This window comes from Crotalus tigris, unplaced genomic scaffold, assembly GCF_016545835.1.
Source record: "Crotalus tigris isolate CLP2741 ecotype Arizona unplaced genomic scaffold, ASM1654583v1 scf7180000024307.1902530, whole genome shotgun sequence".
Taxonomy (NCBI): domain Eukaryota; kingdom Metazoa; phylum Chordata; class Lepidosauria; order Squamata; family Viperidae; genus Crotalus; species Crotalus tigris.
Window position 1 is genome coordinate 1,037,067 of NW_024100479.1, and position 20,995 is coordinate 1,058,061.

Below are 20,995 nucleotides of genomic sequence, written 5' to 3' on the forward strand. Positions count from 1 at the left end.
CAGACATTAAATTCAGAGGAAGTTTAGTTAAATTTTTGAATTCATATTTGGATTCAAATTGTCTTTACCATTCAGAAGCGTCTAAATCTGTATCTCAGTTGCGCCAATTGCCACCTGAACTGTTTATTTAGGATTCTTGCACTGCAAGGTAACTATAAAAACATATTTGGGGGGCGATAGGAAAATAGTTCAGTGATTTCTTATGAAGAACTTGTGTGACTGCACATTCATGAATACCATTTCACCAATTGAATTAAAAATGCTGAATTTGGCCAGTTTTTTTTTTTTTAAACAGATTTGAAGACCAGGTATGATCCAGATTCGACACTTTGAATTGAAACATTAAATTGACTTCAATAAACATATAGACCATCACATTGATTTGACTGTCTAAATGGAATTTTGACAACATAAATCAAATTTGAGTCAGTCTGTACAACCCTGACAGATATATATCTAAATCTTTGTATAATTTCTGTAATCATTGCAGGAATGGGATTTGGTGACAGGACAAGTACATTCTGTGGCACTCCAGAATTTCTTGCTCCAGAAGTATTGACAGAAACATCTTATACAAGAGCTGTAGATTGGTGGGGTCTTGGTGTACTCATCTATGAAATGTTGGTTGGTGAGGTAAGCTTCACAAAATGTACGGAAGTGTTAATAGCACATTGTTCTGTAAACATAGAATGCCTTTTTCAGAATACAACTCCTTATGTCTGGATGCATGGTGTAGCAGATATTCTGCAAGTTTGGCCCTGGTCTCTCCCCCATTTGAGCTTTCCTCAAGTGAATGCCTTAATGGACTTGATGTTTCATCATCTTTTCAGTACTGGTTTACTTTAAGTTTGATTTAATAATGCTGCTTGGGACAGGAAGAGAATGGCAAATATCAGATACACATTCGCTCAATGCTACATGTATTATTTTAATACATAAAAAAGGCTTTGAATTACCATTTCTAAGAAGCATTTTTTTTTCAGTCTCCCTTCCCAGGAGACGATGAAGAAGAGGTTTTTGACAGTATTGTAAATGATGAAGTAAGATATCCTCGATTCCTGTCTACAGAAGCTATCTCAGTGATGAGACGGGTAAGACTATATTTCTGAAATAGATATTGTAACATGAAAGTATGATTTACTGGTACTAATAACAGCATACCTTGCCCCAGTGCCATTGAATAGAAGTGCTGAATACTTGGCCTTTAATTTAATGGTAGGCATGATATAACTGAGAATTTAAGACATTCCCCTCACTTTAACATGTTTTCCCAAAAATAAGATCTAGCTTGATTTTTACACATGTGCCTAATATAAGCCCTACTGCCAAAATAAGCCCTAGTTAAGACCCCGCCCACTCTGTCCCACTGTCTGGTTGCATGAGGTAGAGTGAAGTGCTTACTTCAGGACTGCCGCAGCCACGCCTCCCACATCCCGACATTTGCCTCACAGCAGCGGCACCAACATGGCCACTGCCAGCCCACTTCTGCGGCCACTTGCGCATATCGCCCTGGCCTCCATTTTGCCAGCAGAGGCCTTCAGGAAAGGGTTCTGTAGCCCAGAACATAACTCCGGATTAACACACACACACTGCCCCTTGGCTTCCATTTCGCTGGCAGAGGCCTTCAGCGTCAACCCAGACCTCCGTTCTGGGCTGCAGAGGCCTTTCCTCTTTTGGAGGTAAAAAAAATAAGACCGAGTCTTATTGGGGAAACACGTTATCAATGGACTTTGGTGAGGTACTGTTGTGCAAGTAGAAGTGCAACCAGAGGCTTGCTAATAGTTAAGGACTAAACCCTGAACACATATAAAATAATAGAAAATTGATAGAAATCTAATAGAAAATTTGATTTCTAGTTAAACGCATGAGGGCAAATTAAATTGGAACCTAATGAGCAATGGCCTTATTCTGTTTATCTTAAGTTGTATTTATAAATTGAAGGATCTTCAGGACAATGTTTCTAATTGTCTAATTGTGTAGCCCTGATTCACTATTCTGGTAAACCATTAAACATTCCTCAAGTGTTTTGAAATACGAACAAAAGTATTAATAAAAACAAAACTTGGTTTGATTACTTTTTAGAAAAGCAGCTTGTTTCCTGTCTTTGACTAAAATGTAGTATCTCTATCCAGGCTATGATTCTGTACTTGACTTGTTTGGAGTAGTATCATACTACTATAGATAGAAAAGAATGGCCCAACTTTATTTCTGATATTGTTTTCAGCTTCTGAGGAGAAATCCAGAGCGTCGCCTTGGTGCTGGTGAAAAAGATGCTGAAGATGTCAAAAAGCATCACTTTTTTCGGGTGAGTGCCATTTCTCAAGCATGGTTACAATATAACAATAGCCAGAAGCACAACACTTAACTAGTGCTCTTTTTACAGTTAATTGACTGGAATGCGTTGCTGGCCAAGAAAGTGAAGCCTCCTTTTGTCCCAGTCATAAGAGGAAGAGAAGATGTCAGCAATTTTGATGATGAATTTACCTCAGAAGCGCCTATTCTCACTCCACCTCGGGAGCCTCGGATACTTTTGGAAGATCAGCAGGAAATGTTCAGGGACTTCGACTACATTGCTGATTGGTGTTAATCATTTAGTCACTGTGAAAATTCCAGCTGATGTGCTCCCCAGGACAACTTTCTCCCATCGCCCTAAGAAGACCATTCTTTGAATCTCTCTCTCCTGCCTGTAGCTTCTGATTTTTAAATCATATGAAGATTTTAAACAGTACTGTTTTTAATACAGAGGAGGCGTGGCCTCTCTTTTGTATATCTTTTTTGTTTCTTTCTAACCTTGAGCACTGGAAAGCAATTTTATGCAGCTCTTGAAGCTGATTCAGTGGGTGCGGGCTGTTTTCCACATTCACGTGGGCACCCTTGTACTGTATCTTTATTCTTCCAGAGAAGAAAGCATGACAAAACACCTGCCTTACAGAGTGGGACCACAAACGGATACTAAGCTACCGTAGATCAATCACCTGCCCGAGTTTTAAAGAAAGAAAACAAAAACTGTTGGTCCTTTTCAGGAAAACGATCGTCCCCCAAGATGGTAGAACTCAAGACTGTCAAGCACACTAGTGACTTGATTTCTCAAAATAATGTGTATTACAAAGTAATGCCTTGTTTAACAAACTCTATGGTATTTATTAGTGAGGAGATGCTTCAAAACCTTACCTATGTGAAAGCAGCATCAGTGCTTCCATTTGCAGAAAAAAAAAATGACTGGTCCTAAAGGTTTACCAAAGTCACTTGCTAAACAAATGTGTTTGCCTTTAAATTTTGTTAAACACTGTTCAGAAATAACCAGCAAATATGAAGAATGTAATGAATGTCTTTCTAGTCTTAACCAGGAATACTCCTAAATGTATGAATTTCCCTGAAATACACAATCACTGTTCTATACTTTTAAAGTTGTGTATTTTCCACATTAACTTCAAACATATTTTAGCAAATCATTATATCTAGTTATCTCATTCATCATACATTTATTTGCTGTTCAAAATGTTCAAAACCATTCATGTTTAAAGAATGTGGAACTATATTGTATACATCCAGTATACATGTATATTTGGAAACTATAGTTTTGTTTGAATCATATAAACTGTACACTTTTAGTTTTGTCCAGTGGCTGTTTGAATGTATTACTGAAATCCAGATTTAACAGTGAAAACCCACTTGTATACATTTTTATGGCCACTGAATTCAGTAATCATCATCGGAAATTACTGAGACTAAGGGTAAAAGCAATATGTTTTAAGAGAATGTATAAATATTTTTGATAAAACTTGTATATTTTAAGTCTCTTAACACTATGCTGTACCTCAAAAGTTAAAATATCTTAGACCAGATGCTGTGTATATGCTTTACAGACTTTAATGTAGTTTTTGTTAGACATTCTGAAAGAACAAAATCATGTTTAAATCTGTGGAAAGCAACATTCCACTTTGTCAGCATATGTTTGTGATAAACTTTGTTTCCTAATACCAGAAGATCAAGACTAAGTATGAAGTTTTTAATTAGTAGATTTACTACTCAATCTGGAATGTGGTTCAGAATCAATAAGTCACATACAGGGCTGAATTTGTAAGAAAGTAGAGAAATACCAATAAGGGGCTTGTGTGGGGGTGCTGGAGGGTATTTTTTTATAATCTTCTCCATTACCCCACTCAAACTATTTTGTTTCAGTATGATAGCTGGGGACTCTATTCATATTTTGTAGCCTTACAAGAATATAAGGAATAAGAAGGTTGCCGGAATACGTGTAAATTCCTTCATAAGGAAGATGGATAATGCTTTTTATAAAAATTATGAATATTACTAAGTTGCAGTTTTTTTAAAAAAATTGCACTACCTATCATTTTTCAGTATGCTAATTTGGGTTTTTTTTATTTTAAATGGCTACATCTTAATTAAGCAAAACACTACATATCTGAGGTACAATCTGCCAACTCCTTTTCTTCCTTATTATTTCTGTAAACCGTTGTGTCCCTGGTAGGTGCTTCAAATTTAAAATCCTATGGAAGTAACTTTTTGTAAGTATAAGTTGTACAGAAATGTTTGTAATCTTGAATTTCTGAAAAATCACATTAGAGGCAGGGTATTTTCACAATTAAGCTGAATGAAAGCACTAATTTTTATCTAGTTTTGAAAAATAGGCAAATTAAGTTTTTAAACTCTAGATTGTAAATATATTTTGCTATACATACGTGGCTGCTGAAGCACTTTGTAAAAAAAATTAGGGTATTTTAGAATGGTACACTATGCATTTAAATGAAATGTGCCTTTAACAGTATAATAGTACAAACTATCTGCAATTAACTCTCAAAATTTAAATAGTGAAATTTGTATAGGAAAAAAATTACTGATTTGAATTATAATCTTGTGTTTGATCTTTAGATAAAATGATGACTTTGGAACTTTGTGTGAATTACTTTTTCTTTCTACTTTGTTTTTTAAACATTTAAGAAACCTCCCTTAGGTGCCGTCTTCTAATCAAAACAGTTTATAGAGCTGCTTAGGAAATTCCTTAATGGTTCACTTGGGAAATTGATTCTTTGTTTGAAATTTCTGTGCCGTATTCAGTTGGAAGCTGAACTAATAATTTTCAGCATATGATTTCAACAGGAATGAGTATCTCTTTCTCACACAGGCTGAATTTAAACTTCACACTAAGGCCTGCTTTATACTAATTACAGTAGCCCAAGACGCCACCGTTATGACAAGAGTCACATAATCCAGTAAGCCCAAACTGCATTTATGTATAGCATGTTTACATTATATGTTACAATTCATGGGATGGGAAGGAGGTATTAAGGTTTGCGCTGAAAGCTTGGGAAGACTTGGGTTGTTACAAGGGGTTGCTGAAGATTGGCCCTAAAATAATTCTCAGCTTTTATCTCGATCCATTATTTGACAAAGAGTTTTTAAAACTGCTCCTTTCTCATGTACAAAATGAGATGGTTCTTTCCTGATGCATTGTCTCCTCATTAGTGTACCCAAGAGAGACACAACTGAAAATGATTCTGTGAAATACACTTAGAGCTCTTTCAAACTATTCACTGAGAGAAGCCCTTATTTACCAGTTAACTCAGATCAGCATAGATCTGTTAAGAAAACGAATTGCCAAGCAAATCTTGTAACTTTTTAAATTCAGTAATAGATAATGAGAAAGCTATATTCAAAATGTATCTTGTTTCTGGACAAAATACCCCATTAGATTCTGATCAGAAAGCTATTTTTTAGTTAAGATATGACAATTATATAGGTACAAAGCTGGCCTGACAATGATAATCAGAATGATTTCTCATCACATTAGAGAGATTAATCAAATGGATACCATAAAAGTTAATCTTGAACCCTTCTCACTTTATTTTCTCATTAATTTATTGAGAGGAATGGAATCCTTCCCAAAGTTGTATGATGCACAATTATATAGTATAGTTAAAAAACAAAATAATCTAGATGAATGGACTTAAAAATGAAATTGAACACATGCAGTTTGTCACTTAGGAAACAAAAATCAAATGTAGAGTCATAAAATGAGAATACCTGATTTGGTAATCATACTTAAAATCCTGGAACAATAAAAAGTAGAAGTAAATTCTGCAGTGATCAGACTCATGTCCAGTTCTGGATGATGCACTTCAATTGAGACACTAGAACATATTCAGCTAAGACCAGGATGATTAACTGACTAGAAACCTGGTCCTATGAAGGAAATTGGATAATAGGATAATAAGTGATAATACAATAGCAATCTTCAAATACCTGAAAGCATATCAGAGAAGTTTGTCAAGGTCTGTATTCATTCCAGGTAACAGGACACAGAAGTGAATTTAAATAATAATAAAGCAGATCCTGATTGGATGTTAGGAAAAAAATAAGAGCCACCAAACAGTGGACTATCCTTTACTAATTATGTTCCAGCAGAAGTTAAAAGAGATTTAATTTTTATTTCTCTACTGAGTAGAGGGTGGCCCAAATAATCCCACCATTAAAACATCTATGGTTTACATGATAGTAAGTATATTTTTACGCTGCTAAGTAATTAATATTTAAGTCATCTCAAGATTCTAAAATGGCCAGGTTTTTTTGTTTTTTACTTTTTGGTTCCTTCTTACCTTTTGTCTAAAGTTAATCTAATTTCCTATAGGTTTGGATCCATTACTACTTAGACATGATTTTTAATCATTGTGGTTTAAAACAAGTGTTAGATAAAATTATTTTACTGGACTTACATACAAAAAGTCTGTGCTGATTAACTTTTGACAGTGATAGAACTGCCCTCAGTGAATTACATTCAAGATGGTTTATTGTAGTGAGTTGGATTTCTGTGCCCTTATTCTACAGCAGGGGTCTGCAACCTTGACAACTTTAAGACTTGTGGACATCAGCTCCCAGAATTCCTCAGCCAGCTATAGCTATAGCTGGCTGAGGAATTCTGGGAGCTGTCGTCCACAAGTCTTAAAGTTGTCAAGGTTGCAGACCCCTGCTCTACAGTATTGCAGGCAAAAATTGACAAAGCCATTTGATGGCATTCAGATGCTAACACAAAGTAAGAGACAGCCTGCTAAGACAATACCATCTTTTGGTAACATTCCTTAACAAAATAATCCCGAATCGTAGACCCCTTAGATTGTATGACTGCAAACCACTTTCATGAACAAAGAAATTAACAGAAAAATATGAGCCTCCAGGATTAATTTTATTTTTAATATACATTGTAAAGCTTTGTACTGTGCAGACTTAAAATTAATTTTTAAAAAATTATCATGAGCTCTGCCGTGTTGTTATAGCAGTTGAAGCGGCAAGTGGACATCCCCACTCAAAAAAAAAGGACTAAACCTGATTTTGTAAAGATTCGATTTCTAATTCACCTAAAAGCTGCATAACGCTTAAATCAAAGTATACATTTTCCCAGTTCCATCTCAATGGCCTGGAGGGGCTATGGAACTCCCTACACACACACCACACACAACTGCTGTTTTCTTCTCAGCTGTGTTTCAGTAGTTAAACTGACCAGCTCTGCTAAAGAAAATAATGGCAGCAGGGAGCTGCTGGAATATCAAGTTGGAGACAAACATTTGAACATGTAGGGTGAAGAACAGCTTCCTTCCTGTTCAACCATGGTTCAAAGCATACTCAACTACTTTCAATGCCTTAGTTAATAGTCCACTTGTTTTTAACTAGACTATCATCATCACTGACTGAAAAATTGGTCCTGGCTGTGTGAAAAGAGAAACGGTTGATTGTCCCATTTCTATTCAAAATTCAGCAACAGAAAAATCTCCCTCTTCTGACAGAGACCAGGAACGTAATATGAATTCTTTTTTCAAGTAGCCACACAAGGTAATGAAGAGACATGCTCTTGATTTATGGGATTTTAAATAGAATGAATCAGAGTGTAAACTTGACATTGTTAAATCTTTTCCTAAGGTGAATAGAAAATTTTCTGCAAGTATTTTTATTATCGTACGAACTATATTTTCTCTGAATTAAAACTTCCCATTATAATTAACTAAGAGTTATCAAGAAACAATGTAAAATCCATGTACGGCATCTAATTAGGAAAACTGAACAAATGTTAAAGATTACATTTTCCACTTGGATATTTATTTAGAACAAAGTTACATACAGTAAAACTTGTAGGTCAGTACTGTTTTTGGAAAACAGTTTATTCTGATTTGAAATATTTTTCAAAATACGTTTTACCAGATCTCTATGAAAGAAATCTAAATACACAGAATAGAAAATTAAATTTGCTGCAATGGTTGTTAAATACTTACATTCACTAATATATACATAAAAATGCCACAAAATTATTTTGTTTACATCTGGAATGTGTGCTCCACTTCATCCAATCAGCTTTTCCATCTCTTTTCACCAGTCCTGCAACTGAAGGCTTGACAGGACTGCTTTTATATGCTTAGTGCTTTTCTAAGTCAAAAATTATTTTGCAGGGTCTTTGAAGTTTCACAGCTGAGGCAGTTTGTCCACTGGTGTGTCAAATCTGAAATCTGCTGGGAAAAGGTCTGGAGCACGTGGATAAATCAGCCTATATGACTGTCTTATTGTAACATCAGCTACACCGGCAATGTCTCCAATTTCTGAAATAAAAGCCAAGGTAAGCAAATTGGCGCTTGTTTGCTAGAGTTCTAATTCTCCAAATTCACCAATACTACTTAAAACTCTGATGTAATTCCAAAATGAATTATATAATTCACAACTTAGGACTTTTACCCTGATATTTAAATTCAGACACTTTTAAGGCTGGTTTCAACTAACCCAAACTAGATAAGTTGTAGAGAAAGTGAGATAGAAGGCTTTGCTACAAAGGTCAGCAACAGTTCATGATAGCATTTACATTTATGTCCAATTCTTTCTGGACCAACCTGAAGTGTCTGAATTAACCTCTGCAATTCACAGGACAGTTTGATTTCTATCCTGAGACACACTCCAGAGCAGTGGTTCTCAACCTTTCTAATGCCACGACCCCATAATACAGTTCCCCATGTTGTGGTGACCCCCAACCACTTATACATCACCGGGTGCCAGGAGCGTGAACAAAGAAAAGGGGAAAAAAATGGCGGACAGCCTTGTTTGGCGACCCCCATGAAATGGTCGTTCGACCCCAAATGGGGTCCCGACCCACAGGTTGAGAACCACTGCTCCAGAGGCTATTACCTCGGTATACTCATCAATGAAAGCAAAAACAAAAACAAAAACAAAAAAGGTTTATTTTAACTTAATACAGGGCACAAACTCAGTCTTTGTGGCATTTTCAGCAACAATGGTTTCGTCTGCTCGGTAATTAATTTTGACAACCTACTACATTAGTCCAAAAGAAGAGCAGAGATTCAGGCACTGACTACTGGACATGGATTTCAAACAAAACAGAAGAAGCAGAGTTTGTGGCATCCGTGCCAATTCTTTCTCTTTTCAAAAGAACTACTGCCGGCATGTATAAAACTTACTTTCCTAGATAAAGACATTACCTTTCTGTGTTCTCTTTTCAGCCGAGGCTTGGGAAGCCATATAAATAGCAGCAGCTGCCACCGAGATAGGACTCCTTCCAGGAACTAAATCTAATTCCACAGCTTTACGCGCAATGTGTGTTGCGGCCATCTGGACTTGCTTAGGGAGGCCCAAGTTTGAACAAAATCTGGACATGAAATCTCCAGTAGTGATCAAATCCACACTTGTTTCTAAAGCTTTCAAGATGAGTTTGAAACACCGGCCTATTTCTTTTTTGGAAATTCTGGAAACAGCACATATTTCTAAAGAATAAAATAGTACATACGTCACAATGAATTTAGATCAATACTCCCAGCCACCCACTCCATCAATTAAAGCTTAACAGTCAGTTCTTCCATTGTTTGTTACATTGTCATGGCAAAGATATAAAATTAATCTATGTAACTAATAAAGTAATATTATTTTGAGAGCATAGCCAGGCTTAATTGCTCTAGTTACACACACACACCTATGCACGCAAACAGGGAAACACATTAGGTAGACATCAGCAGTATTTAAAAAAAATATTGAAATTTGAGAAAAGATTATGGGAGTGAAAATACTTGTCTAGTTCAAATCAACAAGTAATAATGACAGCCTTTGCCACAGTGGAGAAATGAAAGTCTTCATTTCCTTGCATCAGTCTTTCCTCATTGATTTTCATTTTGAAAAGAATAAAAACCCTCAACATGAAAAAAAATGTATTCGAGTTATCGATTACAAATTATAGATCAATATGTGGCTTTGCTTTTTTTTTTTTTAATCACTACAATCACATCTACATAGATTATTAGGGAGCAACACTAAGTCAAACTGCATATAATCTTCTGTAACCTTGAACTTTTCAAAGCTTAGAACAGGGATGTCAAACTCAATTTCACTGAGGGCCGCATCAGCATTGCGGTTGCCATGGGGGGGGGTGTGCCCAGAGTGGGTGCAGCCTACTGGGTGGGTATGGATGGCGTGGGTATGGCCTACTGGGTGAGTGTGGCCAGTTTTACATCATTCGCGTCAAGGGTGCCTGTGGGGGCCTTGGCAGGAGTGGGACAAATCTGAGGGTCTCTGGCAGAAGGGGGTAGGACCAGGGCAAGCGCCAAGGCATGTGGTGCACTGGGGCAAGTGCCAAGATGGCCACCACAAAATTGTACATTGGCTCCCTGCCAGCCTGGGCCAGGGCCAAGGCAGCGGGGGCCGTTCCCTCACTGTTTTCAGGATGGCTTCGCGGGCCACATGAAACTACTTTGCGGGCCGCATTCAGGCCCCGGGCCTTGTGTTTGACACGTCTGGCTTAGAAAAACAAATCACAAAGCACACGATACAAAAATTCATGGAAAATGTTAGTTGCTTGGAGAGATGGTCTTCCCAATAAGAGGGATGCAAGGCTTTGGTAGAACAGAGAAGTACTTTGGCGTGTTCTTACTGATTTCTTTTTTACATTTTAATGTATTTTATTAATAACCGGCCATTTTTGTGCAGTTATTCTCATCTTTGACCAATAGTCAAAACAATAAAAAAAATGGATTGATTGATTAGCATACTAAAACCTGGGAGTCTTGACAGTTCTAGTAGTCCATGGGCATGAAAGGCAATTGGGGGACTTTGGGCCAATCCCTCCCTTCCAGTCAAGCCAGTTCACAGAGTTGTCATTAGGGGGGAAATGGGAAGATGGAGCATTAGATATATACAGCTCAGTTCTTGGCTTATGATTGTAACTGGGACCAGAATTTCCATTGTTAGCAAGGAAATTGTTAAAGGAGTGGCACCCGATTTTATGACTTTGTTTCCCATGGTTGTTAAGTGAACCACTGCAGTCATTAAGTGAATCATGGGAGTTGTTAAACCAGAGGTGTCAAAACTACCGACCCGTGGGCCGGACGCGTCATCTGGAAGCTGCGCCACCCCATTGCCGGCAATGGCAAAACCGTCACGTGACGTTGCGCGACATCACGAGTTTGACATGTCTGCATTAAACTAATCCAGTTTCTCCTGATGACTTTTTTGAAAGCTGGCAAACACATGCCAGTTGCCGAATGCCCGTGTGACCACAGGAATGCTGCAATGGTCACAGTGCGAGGAACTGGTCGTAATTCGCTTTTTTCAGTGCCATTGTAACTTTGAACAAACCCTAAATGAATGGCTGAAAAAAAGTCTGCAGGACCCAATCCGGGTCGGTCACCGGGACCACAGGTTTCGTCTACCAAGCAGGAGCCCACCTTCAGGGAATTTCCCTCTAGCAAAGTGTGTGCTTTGGGCTGTTCTCACACAGCCTCTGCTAGAGAGAAATGTTCCCTGAAGATGGGCTCCGGGGAGACTCCAAAAGCTCAGAAGACGAAACCTCGGGTCTCGGTGACCGATCCAGATTGGATCCTGCAACACTGTCCTGGGACACGTATATCCACCTTCATTCATAGCTATATATCTATCTGTTATAACAGTGGTTCTCAACCTTTTTAATGCCGCGACCCCCCAACCGGTCATAAGTCAAGGACTACCCAACCGGTCGTAAGTCGAGGACTTTCCCAGCCCGGGAGCACTACGCATGCATGGTGCTGCCCCCTGCGCCGGCCGAGGCATAGCTGGCAAGGGGCAGAGACGGCGCAGGCCGACCACCGGCTGGGCCACCAGCTGGCCCAGCCCAAGGGAGGTAAGGCACCCGCCGGGCCTCACGCGCGCCAGCTACTCTCCCTGCGCCCGCCGGCCTCCCACCTCCCACCCCTGGCCCTCTTTTACTTACATTTTTAGTAGTTGCTCAGCAGGGAGGGGTGGAAACTTCCAGACAGCTCGCCTTCACTGCAGACAACTTGCAGCACCATTTGCAGAATGGGACTTTTGGCGGGCTCAGCAGGGCAGAGACAGCCTGGACAATTCCTATTGGCTTTTGAAAGCCAATAGAATTAGACTCTATTCAAGAGAGTCTTTCAAAAGCCAAAAGAATAAAAGGGAGTAGCACAGCTAAGGAAAAGGGGGAAAAAATGGTGGACTGCATTGTTTGGTGACCCCCATGAAATGGTCGTTTGATCCCAAATGGGGTCCCGACCCACAGGTTGAGAACCACTGTGTTATACTGACTTCTTAATCTAAAGGTGGAATAAAATTTTAACGAATCAATAAACGAACGTGGATAGTGTACTTTTTTTTTATGATTCCTCCAAGTCAGTTATGACTTCTGATGACTACCTGGATTCATCCCTGAACCTCTTTTGGCGAGGCTTTTCAAACATGGCTTATTGGTGTCTCCTTCCTAAAGCTAAGGGGGGAAAAAATGACTGGCCAAAGTCCCCCTTTGGCTCCATGATTAAGATGGGATTAGAACCCAAGAGTCTCCTGATTTCTAGCCTGATCCTCAACCACTACACTGAATGGGTTCTCACAGTTACCATGCAGTCAATCAAATGACGGGTCTTCACTGCCGGTTATTTGAATCATAATAATTTTTACAGCAATGGGACAGGATGTAATAATAATGCCCTATTTCTCTACACCAGCGGTCTGCAACCTTGACAACTTTAAGACTTGTGGACTTCAGCTCACAGAATTCCTCAGCCAGCTATAGCTGGCTGAGGAATTCTGTGAACTGAAGTCCACAAGTCTTAAAGTTGTCAAAGTTGCAGACCTCTGCTCTACACAATTCAGCTCCAAGATGTGATGCTTGAATATATTTATTAGATAGGGAGGTAGGGTTTTTTTTGTTTGTTTTTTGTTTTGCATACATCTTCTATGTAAAGTCTACCCCAATAATGAATTCTCATCCCTGCTTGGAACACAACCAGATAACCACAACTACTCCTTTAAGCAGTTTCTGTCATTTAAGTCCTACATTCCATAAAAATACAGATCAGAAAAGTCCTAAGTACAAAGCGTGCATCAGCTTTTTGAAAGTACAGGTAGTCCTTGACTTACAACCATTCATTTCGTGACCATTCAAAGTTACAACAACACTGAAAAAAAGCGACTTAAGACCTTTTTTTTTTCCACACTCGGGACCCCTGCAGCATCCCCGTGATCCAATTTCGGATGCTTGACAACTGGTTCACATTTATGACAACTGCAGTGTCCCGGGATTACGTGATCGCCTTTTGCAACTTTCTGACAAGCGAAGTCAATGGGGGAAGCCCAATTCACAAACGTGTTACTAACTTAACAATTGCAGGGATTCACCTAACAACTGTGGTTAAGATAAATCATAAAATGGAGCAAAACTCACTTAACTCTCCTGCTTGAGCCAATTTGGGGCCCGATTGTGATCATAAGGCGAGAACTATCTGTACGAGGTTCGCAATATTTGCACGCAGAAGAAAAAAATATATATAAAAGTTGAGGGTCCTACGTTGAAAAGCAGCGGAAGCACGCGTCATCGAACCCTCACCTTTAAATGTCCTAGGAACTCCCTCTTGTCTGCAAGCAATGTAGAGACAAGCTGATGCAATGGCATCGTTACTTCTCCCCTTCAGGCTCTTCTGCTCATACACTTGCTTAAATAAATTATTTGTTCGATCCTTCAAAGCAAGCAGACAAAATTCAATTAACTCCAGGCTGATTTAATTAGCAACTAATCTCAAAAAAAAAAAAACAGCCCATGTTCATTACTTTATGCTAAATGAGGCTGGAAAAAAAATTCAGAAGACAAAGCCATAACTCACCACTATATTGCGGGGCAGGTTGATCCTGTCAGCCATGCTAGCGATTTCCTTGAAGGCGTTCATCATTGCACGGTCAAAACTGCTCATGGTGCGACGATTTTGATACTTTGAATTCCCAAATTCATCAAAGCTGGCCGCGCCTGTCCCCTGCGGAAAAAGGGTTGAGGAACAGAGCGCATTGTTACATTCACACACAAAACACAGGTGGCACGAATATCTACTGCGAGGGGAAATTAGAAGACAGTACACCATCTAATTTAAACACCGTTTTTTTTTACTACTAGCTAACAATAACATGATTCTCAGCAAAGCACAAGTGAAACAGAAATTAGTATGTTATCTCAGCATGGACCACGGAACAGGCTTAAAATCTGGAAAGCGCATAATATAATGTTGATTTCATTCACTTTCAAAAGCTATCCTTCCACAAGCAATTAACACCTCAAATTTAGACATCAGTTGTCTATCTGGTTTTTATAAAAGGCGAAATATTAACAAGCTCCAAGTAAATACCACACTACATAGAACAAAAGGAACAGTTAAAATGGAATACAATCCCAGGGGCTTCAGACTGACGTACAACTAAATCATATATTAGTATAGTATCTAAAGCATGAAATGAATAAAACTCTGATATTAAAAAGCTAACTTCTATAAAAATCCACCAAATGCTGAATTAATTTTTTTTGCTTCATGCATTCTCTTATTAAGATGGCTTGATGTTGATTTAGAATCAGAGAGAATATAGATGAATTAAGTATTTTTAGAATGTCACTGTTTCTTACTGCATCACCAGCCATTGTCTATGTACAATTCATATTAAAAGCACATCAAAATGTAGAAATTTCAGAATGAAACTCATCTATTTTCTCTGTCTTCCTGCTGGTCGTCTGCAATAGGCAAGTATGAATTATTAGACTTCTCTAAATCTCCACAGATGGGAACTATAATCTTTGCCACCAGCCAGGTCAGCTCATAAGAAAAACAATTTGGAAAGGAGTACTTTTGGTTTAAATTATCTTATGTATGTCATTATCTCACTGAAATCAGGAAGATGAGGAACCACACACATACATGCTTTAAATACGTGCTATTTATCCATAATGTGTTGTTTCTATACTTTCTTGAAGAAAAAAATGAGCACCGGGAGGAAAAAAGCTACCCCCTTATGTTGGACAAAATTTCCTAAAACTGGACCATGCACAATCCAGAAAATAAAAAGCAAAGAATGAAAGTCGAGCTCTGGGTGGAGGAAATATTTGAAGGAGCAAATTGCCAGCACAAGAATGTTTCCTCTCCTCGTCTGATTCATATTGGCTGGGTCAACTACTAGTGTTGTAGTCCAAAACGACAGAGAGCACCAGATGGAGAAACTCAATGGCAGAGGAGAGCTATCTAAGCAGGAGCACTGAGAAAGTGACAGGCAGCCTCCAAAACAGAAGCAGGAGAATCATTTCCATCATAACCTTCCCCCTTCCGCTTCCCCCCCACCCCACCCCCAGTCTTACAGCACAGCTCATGGCTTCAGTTTCAGAAGCTACCAAAAACAATTTGAACCCAACATTTAAAGTTTTCTTTCTTATCAACAACAAGACCATTCTATTTGTCAAACTACTGCCCATTGTTGAAGAACTGCCTTAATACGGTAGTTGCTGACCATATATACTGCACAGTCTTGTAAGACTTTTATTTTTATAAAATGTTCAATGTGTATGAGAGAGACAAAATCTCTTAACTGAGTAAGACGTTTATCAGGTGTAGTGAGTATAAAATGAATCAAGTCCCCTTAATCTAGTGGTTAGAGAGTAGACTTTAAGTATTTACTTTTTCAGATTGCATTGACTCTTCTTCCTGTAAAGTAGAATTTACCCTGTGTGGCTGAATTCAGTAATTCAGTATTTTGGTTGTATACAAGGGATAAAATGTGCTGTGCACACCTGTGCAAAACATGCAGCTCCCCAGTAAGTAGGGATATTGTGATAGTAGCTGAAAAAAAACCCCTACAAATAAGACTTTTAGCCATCATTTCAAAAGACTTTCACATAAACATCAATAGTATCAACAAAAGAATGTGTCAAAGTGGAAGGGTTACTGGCACTTGAAAATGTACCAAGCTTTATAACTCAGAATACACAAAAAAGGACAAAACTTCAAACAGGTTAAATGATAAAATAGCTGCTATGTATACTTTCAGTGAAGATAAGCTAAACCATACTTCCTTTAAATTTGAAAAAAAACAATCCAACATCACAGACTTCTCAAATAATCAATGAAATGCCTAAACTTTTTGGTGTTAAGAGTTTATGGAAGAGGATTTCTTGAAAGACAGCAGAAACTCATCTAGCTGAGACTTGAAGAGCCATGGCTAAAATCTCCACATCGTGACACAGAGCAGATTAAAGTTCAATTGATACACTTATTACTGATAGAGGGTTAACCAACTTAAGCATTTGGGGAGATCAAGATATTCACAGTGGCCCAGCTGTAAACATGAAGTCAACCATGGTTGTGGAGGCCACCAAGGGATAAAAAGAATGCAGTTGGTTAAATTCTTACAGATATCTTGTTATCGGGAGGACTATGGGAGAAAAAAAAGTTTAAGGAGAAGAAAAACATTAGGAGTAATTTTCAGTTGCCACAACAATGCAAAGAGAACATTCAATAGATTTATTATTAGGTTTTTATCCCTTTTATTTTTGGTCAACTCAAGACAGCATGTTGGCTCCTTAGTGCTCTCTGAACTTGGTTGTTTTTTTGCAGACATTTCATACTAAACTAGGTAACATCATCAGTGCTAGAAAGGAGCACTGATGATGTCACCTAGTTGGGTAATGAAATATCTGCAATAAAACAACCAAACTCAGACAGCACCAAGGACCCCACAGTTCAACCCTGAGCTACAAATATTCTCTTCTAGCATGTATATCTAATGCTCCCACCTATTTTTTCCACAATAACTGTGTGAGGTGAGTTACGCTGAAAGATGAGAGACTAGCCAAAAATCATCCAACCAGCATTCACAACAATGGGAGGACTAGAATTCAGTTTTCATGTTTCTGGCTCAGCACCTTAGTCACTATACCAAACTAGCTCCAACTGCATTTGATGAAGGTCATCGCCGAAGTGTACTACTGCAATTCATATAGTGATAGGTCTGGGCAAGTTAGTTGGTCAACATGTATTACCATGTGAACTGTCACTAATAAGACTGTATATTAAGTCCATAACTCAATGGAGAGATGCAAAAGCAGAGTGGGATTTCCTTCACCTTTATGTAACTATTGTTTGATACATCCTGATCTATTTGACCTCAGAATAAACCCTTGAATACTCATGGCATCTTCCAAATTGTTCGCAATCTTCCAATGTTAATATGCCAGGCAATCTTGTCTACCTTCAATACAAAAGATCCTGATATGGATGCATCAGTAGTGAATCAGAAAGGGAGCCCAAGAGGTATTTCTTATATTACTTGAAGTTAACTATCATAGCAGCAACTCACTGACATCTACTTGAATAGAGAGGGAGAATCCTGACATCTATCCCAAATGGGGCAGTATGAAGGTACCTATTTGTAAGGGACATACCTGAAGTCATGCAAGATCATCTACCACAGTGTTTCTCAACCTTGACCATTTTAAGGCAGGTGGACTTCAACTCCCAAAATTCCACAGCCAGCATTGCTGGCTGTGGAATTCTGGGAGTTGAAGTCCACATGCCTTAAAATGGTCAAGGTTGAGAAACACTGATCTACCAAAGTAGCTGTCAATGTTATGTCTGGGCAATTGGAAAGCTTGCATAAACTTACGCTCTCGAACTGAGCCAGCCCTGTTTGCAGGACTATCATTGTGGGAGAAAAGCAGCTCTTTTGGTGCCACTGATGACTCTTCCCTTGAACTGGATGTGATAAATGGTAATGGATAAATGATAAAAACCCAAACTGGTAACCATGCTGGAATTGTACAATTATCTCTTATTTTAGTGATAGTAAATATATCATGTATATTCATATTCTAGGGCTTCTGTAAATCTTTTTATTTTAGTTAAACAGGTAGTTTGAATTGTATTTGAATAATGTTCTGGGTTTCTAATAAGGGATGTGGGTTAACTAATCTTTAGTTTCAATAATATTGAAGAAAAGAACAATCTTTAGAATGCTATCATGTGAAGACCAAGAAAGAGTCTTGGATTACTTCAACAATACCTAGTAACAGGGGGCTTGAAAATCCATCAACTGGGATTCTGGTGGCAATGGTACCCGAGATAACTGATCAGTCAAGGAGCCCCATTTTATGAAGATGAAGACTGACCTTTAGGGCAGGAAGGAAGAGATGAGGATTATTATATTTAACATTTTTTCTTCTTCTTTATCTTTTCGACTTGTTCAGGACTAGATAGGGCTGTTTTTTTTCTGGAACCCTGAGTGCTTGTCTATTAATCTCCCAGGCACTAGGAGATTTTCAAGAGGAGATACTGATTTTGAGCAGTCTTAAAAGGGAACAATGAGAGTCCTAGTACTTCTTCTGAGCTATGTTGGATGCTCTAAGGCAGGGGTTCTCAACCTTGGCAACTTTAAAACTTGTGGACTTCAACTCCCAGAATTCCTCAGCCAGCAAAGCTGGCTGAGGAATTCTGGGAGTTGAAGTCCACAAGTCTTAAAGTTGCCAAGGTTGAGAACCCCTGCTCTAAGGTGACAGAGTAAACAAGATGCAGTAAAGCTGCTATAGTCTCTGGGACAACTAGCTTCAAATACGTAAAAGTTAAAAGATCAAATACGCAGAAGTTAAAAAAAAATGCATTCAATAAAAGCCTATTCATACCTGCACTAAATACACTGAGGAAAAGAGGCCCCCAAACTCCTAATTGGCATAGAGATGCTATAAGTTTAAGTTACAATTCCAGAGACTTTCGGATCCAAGTTGCTAGTTAGTGCACAACTGACATATGAGAGTGCTCTGAACAGTTTTTTAATTAGAGGAGAAAGTAATTCTGCCTTTCAAAAATGGTAGATAGGGCATTTCAGAAGAATGGGATCCAATGCTTCCATGTCAATGTCTGAGTAAAAATCTGTGCATAAAAGGAATTCTAAGAACCAATTAATATGCAAATAGTATGGCTGTCAAGGGACAGTGAAGACTCCCATCAAAAATTTCTTAAGTTCTGGAAGGTTCTCAGTGTTTTGCACAGGTGCAGAAAATGTGTATGAGGATCACAGCAATTGTAAAAAGAATCCCAATTTTTAGAGTCTGGCTGCGTCCCTATGTACAGTTTACCGAGTTCCTTTTGAAGATCTTTAGCCCAACAGTCCTCATACCCATTGATTCACCAGGCAAAAGCATATTTACTTTATCAAGTACATATGCAGATACATTCAGTACTCCAAAAATATTACTTAATCTTAACACTCCTTAAAAGCAAAGCATTCCAGCCACTTATAATTCCTCAAATTGTTTTTGGAAAGGTAAAAACTTACAGTTTATAATTCATCTACTGATTTACAATAGTTCTTCCTCTTATGGAAACTAATCCTGGAAATTCTTGCAGTGAAAAAAGGTTATAGATGTGTAAGTTATATAAAGATGTTACTTTTGCCTCTACTTTGCAAACAAGATTTAAAAAAGGAATACTTTGAAAGTTTCACAGTGAAAAAGCATTTCTTCATATATGAAAGCATCTTAGTTTAATAGCACAGAAGGGTATCAAATTTGTACAAATTAGACCCGGATACAACAAAGAGGAAGAAGCTTATGAAAGCTAAATTTCTGATATAAGTTTCCAAAAAGATTGTAAGTAACAGAAACAAATGAACATTTTCTCTGCTTCCTACACTCTTCATACTGGGAGAAAAAGATTACCCTATATTATTTGAGAAGTAAATATATCAAGAAACTGTCAAAACAAAAGCACTTCCAGTCTTAGGACTAAGAAATTCGTGTTTAGCAGTATTTTTTGGTTCATGCAATATAATTTTGAACACTGAAACATTCACACATTGTAAGGTTAAAAATGTATATATTACTTTGCCAATCATTGTAGTCAAATCTCCATCACTAAGGAGAGGATTCTGGGTATCTCCAACTCGAGACGGGTCTTTAGTTGCTTTGTCATTGCTGAATGTTCGCCATTCTGACCCCACATCTATTACTCTGTCACCTGAATATGCAAAAAAACAACAACCCTATTATAGTTTATTCCTTTTGGAAAATTGTTTACAAACATCATACTTCTTTCCTCACTGGCATTTGTATCCCCTGAAAGCAATTAAAACAATAGCAAATTAGAAAACATGTGAGAGGCTTCAGATAAAAAGTTCCTGTGGAAAGGTCTATATAACAGTAACATTAGAATGCTTCATAAACAGTGACAGGCCCTAAAGTCAAATATATTTCAAAAATAATTCATAGTGATGGCACTGTACCCTTAGAACTGTCAAACTTTACCAGCTCAAGCATAGGCAACCAGTGAGCAGTATATGCATTCCAACCTTAGAAATATTTTTCTAAGATAAGAAATCAAATCTGCAAGCATTGCTGTTATCACAGATTCAAATTTCCCTACTATTTGTGCTTAGTACATCCCTTGGTACCTGGCTCAGTTAAGGCAAGAGAAAGAACAGTTAAGTGCATTTAGAACTGAATGCACAGATCATTAGTAGTAACTCTCATGTGAGTTATTGTCACTTCATAAACATGACATTCATAGACAAGCCTTGTTTTCAAGCATAATATGAAACAACATATTCAGCAACATAGAATCAGTACTAATTTACTTATTTACTTGTTATCAAGAGCAAACCAGAAAAATACCATAACAATAAAGTTATAATTCATTTGCCTGAGGTATGA

At 38.1% G+C, this 20,995-nt stretch overlaps 2 protein-coding genes across 4 annotated transcripts in view; one reads left to right on the plus strand and one right to left on the minus strand.

The window, feature by feature from the left end:
• Positions 1-4,918, plus strand: part of PKN2 (protein kinase N2) — a 61,943-nt gene extending 57,025 nt beyond the window's left edge. For all 3 annotated transcript variants that reach the window (XM_039324719.1, XM_039324721.1, XM_039324718.1), the window contains 4 exons: positions 491-633; positions 984-1,091; positions 2,225-2,305; positions 2,384-4,918. In XM_039324719.1, coding sequence (XP_039180653.1) covers positions 491-633; positions 984-1,091; positions 2,225-2,305; positions 2,384-2,587 — 536 coding nt within the window. In that variant the 3' untranslated portion in view covers positions 2,588-4,918. The remainder of the gene's footprint in view (positions 1-490; positions 634-983; positions 1,092-2,224; positions 2,306-2,383) is intronic.
• Positions 4,919-7,180: 2,262 nt separating this feature from the next.
• The window catches only part of GTF2B (general transcription factor IIB), a 33,955-nt gene continuing 20,140 nt past the window's right edge, over positions 7,181-20,995 (minus strand). Inside the window, exons 3-7 of the mRNA XM_039324733.1 lie at positions 20,170-20,303; positions 14,151-14,297; positions 13,877-14,006; positions 9,492-9,773; positions 7,181-8,603 (exon numbers count right to left, since the gene is read on the minus strand). Coding sequence (XP_039180667.1) covers positions 8,470-8,603; positions 9,492-9,773; positions 13,877-14,006; positions 14,151-14,297; positions 20,170-20,303 — 827 coding nt within the window. The 3' untranslated portion in view covers positions 7,181-8,469. The remainder of the gene's footprint in view (positions 8,604-9,491; positions 9,774-13,876; positions 14,007-14,150; positions 14,298-20,169; positions 20,304-20,995) is intronic.